Raw genomic sequence first — 4907 nt, forward strand, 5'->3', positions numbered from 1 at the left:
GCCAAATACCCCTCTTTCCCTCTTCAGTCCTTCTCAAAATGGCAAGAGGAAGTGATGTCACTTCACTTGATGTTAGCATTTTGACAGACACTGAAGAGGAAAACTGATGTGTTCGGATAGTATAGGTTTCTGTTTTTCTGTTTTATTTTGTTTTATTTCATTTTATTTTCATATGTTTAGGGGGCTACCTTCATGCTTCAGCGGCACAAACTGTCCAAAAATCATGCCAGCTTTATATGTGTGTGTGTGTGTGTGTGTGTGTGTGTATGCTTTATTTTCATAAAATGAAATCACAAAAATGCAATTTTTTCCAAATGGGAGTTGGTGGCTTTGGGGAACTGATGGGATGGGCTTCAGAGGCTCCCAAAATATGGCCCAGGCACTACGCTTTGCCCAACCCTGCCCTACAAGAACAGAGCAGAGAAATTTGGTATTGCTCAGGCCAAGGTTGCGTGACAGATTGTTGACCGGAGGTTTCCATCAAGGGTGGTCAAAATCCACTTGGCCAAATGGAGGTGTCCTACCTTCTCCGGGAAGTATTCATTGGTGGCAGGCAGGATGTGGGCGATGAACGGACTGTCCTTGATGTCCTCGTCATCACAAATCACATGCACGGCATACTCTCCTGGCTCCGTGGGCCAGTAGCGCACATCGCAGGAGCCATCCCCCTTGTCATCGCATTCGATTTTGGCCTGAGAGGGGCCCTCGATGGAGAAGCCTGAGGCAAGAGAAAGGAGGACAAGCCGTTTCAGCCAAGCATCTGACTGTTTTATGGCAAAAACAGTCAAGCCAAGTTAGACCTGGGAGGAAAATGTGGTATCCTAATGGACTAGCACAGGGATGGACAACTGCATGGGGGTCAATGGACCAATTTCCCTTCTCAACACCCCACAGGCACATGCTCCCCCACAAAAGCCCCAAAATACAACTGGCTCTCTGTTTTCATAGGGGATCCATCCGTTCCAGACCCCTGCAAAAACGGAGACTCGCCAATATACAAGGCTTGAATGGGGCGCATGTGGGGCACTCCATTGAAAATTATGGAGGTTGCCTCTCCATGAATATTGAAGACCACAGACCTCAAATCCGCAAGAAAGAAGGGGCGACTGTATATCCAGATACCCCCATTTTCATCTGTGTCCTTCCCAACATTTGCAAATTCAAAACTTATTTTGCAAACTTTCTTGTCCTCAGTGAAAATTCCCAGATGATTTTAAATTGTGAATTTAAATGATGACTTTAAAATATAGATTGTTTTAATATGTGTATATCTTGTCATTTTTAAATTGTACATTCCAATCCCATAGGGAATAGAAGAAAGATTTGTAAAACTATATGACATGATGGAAATGGACCTGTTATCAACAAAACAGAACTCAGATCAAAATAAAGGAGAAAGTACTAATTTTTATGTTTAAAAAATGGGCAAAGGGGCAACTATGGGGGGAAAAATAAGGCATTTAAACATTAAAGAGCCCCTACCTACAAAATTAAGACCAAACAAATTACGTCAGTAGAGTAAAGACAAGGAACTTGGTTTACTCTGGAAATATAAGGTTGTTAAAATATCAAATTAAGCAAAATTTATGTTGACAAATGCTTCCTATCCTTTGTGCTCGGTGCATAAGAAGAAATGGGAAAGAAATATAGTGAGCAATAGTATCTATTATTTAAGGTGTAAAATTTGTATGATATAACCCTGAGGGGTTTAGAAAAAGAAATACTGGATAAGGCAGTGTCTCAGAAATAAGAAAATATAGGCCCGGTCCAGACAGGCCCTTTAACGCTAGGGTTGCCTCGGGGTGCCATTTCCAGACACCCCGCAACCCTAGCACATCACGATGACGTCACTGCTGCGTGGCGTCCAGATGGAGCCACGCAGCAGCGACATGCTCACGCCGCCACCATCTATTTGCGGTGATGCAAAAAGGAGCCAGGTTTTAGCGCTTTTTTTAGCATAGCGTAATTTGGTTGCTGCGGCACACTTACGGGAGAAAGAGAGGCGGCTCCCAGCCGCCTCTTTCTGGCGCTCTGTACCGCGCCATAAAAAGAATTAGAAATCAATCGGAACGGGGTCAGTCATAGGAGGGAGATGTAAAGATTATGTATTTAAATTGTAATATTGGGGGAAGGGGTGGGGAAGCAAAGGAAACTGTAATAGACAAATAGGGAAATTAGATGAGATTAATGAAGTAAAACATTTTCTCATTTTATTTTATTGTAACATGTGATTTATTCTCTTGATGTACTTGAAATGAATATGTTAAAAAATTATCAAAGAGAAAAAAACAATGGTGCCATTCCAGAGGAGGGTTCTTCCGTAGTCCCCAGCCCCCCACCCCAGCTACAGTGCCCCCAGGGTCTCAGCCCCTCTCCTGCTTACCCAGTGTGCCCACTTCCGTGCCAATGGCCTCCACAACAAAGTCTGCTGACTTGCCCACCATGCCAGTCTCCAAGCCAGGCCCCCAAGCCCTCACTTTCTGCGTTCCAGCCTCTGGTCCAACCTGCACCTCAAAGGGACTGAAGAAAGAAAGGAGCGTGAGTCAACAGTATACTCAGTAACATCCATACAATTTTTTAAAATAATAAACTCCATTTGCAATTATTGTCTGAATAAGCTGTACTTCTAACATTCAAAACATTCATCAGTGATACCTTTATTGGCCAATAAAAGGTATCACTGATGGATTTTTGTTTGCATTTGTTAAATGGCCAACACAGGTATCCCTGAATGTATGCCAAATATTGTAATTTCATGCCAAACTAAATCTGACAAAATCCATTTTGTGTTCTAACTAAGGAAATGACTTTCAGTCCGTAAATAATACAGGCTGAATTTCCCCGAGACTTTTGAGTCTCAAAAAATGCAGAATCCGAAAGGCTCCAAAATCCATTGACACGGGTGGCTGAAATAGTGACACCTTTGCTTTCTGATGGTTCAAGGTACACCAGCTTTGTTTCATGCCCAAATTTATTTTAAAATATTGTATACAATTATCTTCGGGTTATGGGTATAACAACATGCGTATCAAACCTGAATGAATTTTGTGTTTAGACTTGGGTCACCTCTTCAAGATAATACTCCAAAAGCTGACAAACTCCCAAACCCAAAATATTCCTGATCGCAAACCTTTTTAAAAAGCGAGACTCAACAATGCTTGAGAAGCATTGTTTCAATTTTTCTTGTAAAAAATGCTCTTTTTTTCGCTTCCTCCCCCCCCCCAAAAAAAAAAATTCCCAAGAAAGACATTTTTTTCTCCATGGCATAAAAATTTCCAGGGATATTAACACCTTTGAGCATACACACAAACACAAGGCCTGGCTCTTACCTCCTTGGGATGGCATATCCACCCCATGTAATGGACACTACGTATTTCCCGGGTACCACTGGGAAGTAATCACATTCGTAGACCCCATCGCCAACATCCCGAACCTTCACTGGCTCCTCGATGCCTTCTGTGAGAAAACAGGCAGAAGCAGAGAAAGAGATAATATGTGCCTGCAAGAGAAATCTTAGTTCTTGTGATATTTCATTATTTCATTGGATTGCTTCCATATTCTTATGGAAATCTACAAACTTCTCATTCTTGTCTCCATTTTGGAATTCATGAACACCTGTGCACAGATGTGCAGACTTATGCGAAAGGGGCTGGTATGCATAAGTGGAAAGCTCTCATCTGCAACCACTCCAGATGTTGGTGCTGACTCTGCAGATGTGTCTTACAGCACCTCAATTCCAACAAAAATCAGATGAAAATTGGAAGTTATTTCAGGTCTCTTCTCATGAAAGACGGTTGTAAAAGCGTGCCTTTTGTCAAACAGATTTTTCCAGTGTGACAAAAGACACGCTTTTACAACCATCTCCCTCAGGAAGAGAACAGAAGTGCTATGACATCATGCGGAGAGGAACAGAGAAAGCCCCTACTCTCCAGCTCCGTTTTGGCTTTGTTTTCTTGTGCAATAAAGCCCTTAGTTTCAGCCAACCTGGTTCGAATCAGCCAACCCTGCCCCAAAGTCTCAGGAATATTCCTAGCCATTCCCCTAATTGTCACACTGTGCTCCTGCCCCCCAGACCCACTCCAGAGAGTCACAGAGCCCTCCCAAATCTCATTCACACACCCCTCAAAAGGCTGCATCAGCCTAGGAAGACTGTCTCATCTTCCTAATCCCTCTGGGTGCCGGTCAACAAAGTGCAAGACTGTTGCAGAAGGGATGAGAAGCATTCCCTCAGACTTACTTGGCCCCTTGACCACCACCTTGAGCTCTCCAGTGCCTGCTCCCTTGGTGTACACCTTGAAATCAGCCACCTCCTTCACGCGCACCCCCTTCGGCTGGAGCCCCCGTCCCATGGCCCGGCAGGCGCTGGGGTTGCAAGCTGGAGAGAGGAGAGAAAAGGCAGAATTGAGCATCAAGAAAAGGCTCAGGAACAATCTAGCTCCATTTGTCACACGTCATGCACCTGGAACCCAGCATGACACTCTTGGCAAAGGAGCTTAGATGGGAGACTAAGGGCAGCATGATGAGGGACTGAGCGGCTGACATCCCCAAAAGGCTGCACAAGGCCAGAACTAACATAAGCACTGCAATGGAGCTGTAGATTGGGCATTCCCAAAATGGACGCTGGCACACAGAGTCTGGTCCTGCCAGCTTCGAAGAAGAACCTTCATGCATCATCTTTGACAGACAAGCAAAGTCACAAGCACCCAGTGACACCATTCAGATGCTTTGCTGCACCAGCACATTTTGCAGACAGGAATCCACTCAGCTAGTTTCTCAAGCAAGGAATTCCTGATGTGTGAAATCAAAGGCTTTCATGGCTGGCATCCATAGTTTTTTGTGGGTTTTTCGGGCTATGTGGCCATGTTCTAGAAGAGTTTGTTTCTGATGTTTCGCCAGCATCTGTGGCC

General features: G+C 44.1%; 1 protein-coding gene across 1 annotated transcript; it reads right to left on the minus strand.

Annotated features, from left to right (window-relative positions):
- Window positions 1-524: 524 nt before the first annotated feature.
- On the minus strand, window positions 525-4409 carry LOC121917954 (filamin-C-like; the record flags this gene model as incomplete). Its single annotated transcript, XM_042444069.1, has 4 exons — window positions 4238-4409; window positions 3330-3456; window positions 2384-2520; window positions 525-718 (listed from the first exon to the last, which is right to left on the minus strand). Coding segments are annotated over exons 1-4 (630 nt in total), but the record flags the coding sequence as incomplete, so codon positions are not given.
- Window positions 4410-4907: the final 498 nt, after the last annotated feature.

This window comes from Sceloporus undulatus, unplaced genomic scaffold (genome assembly GCF_019175285.1).
Source record: "Sceloporus undulatus isolate JIND9_A2432 ecotype Alabama unplaced genomic scaffold, SceUnd_v1.1 scaffold_2036, whole genome shotgun sequence".
Taxonomy (NCBI): domain Eukaryota; kingdom Metazoa; phylum Chordata; class Lepidosauria; order Squamata; family Phrynosomatidae; genus Sceloporus; species Sceloporus undulatus.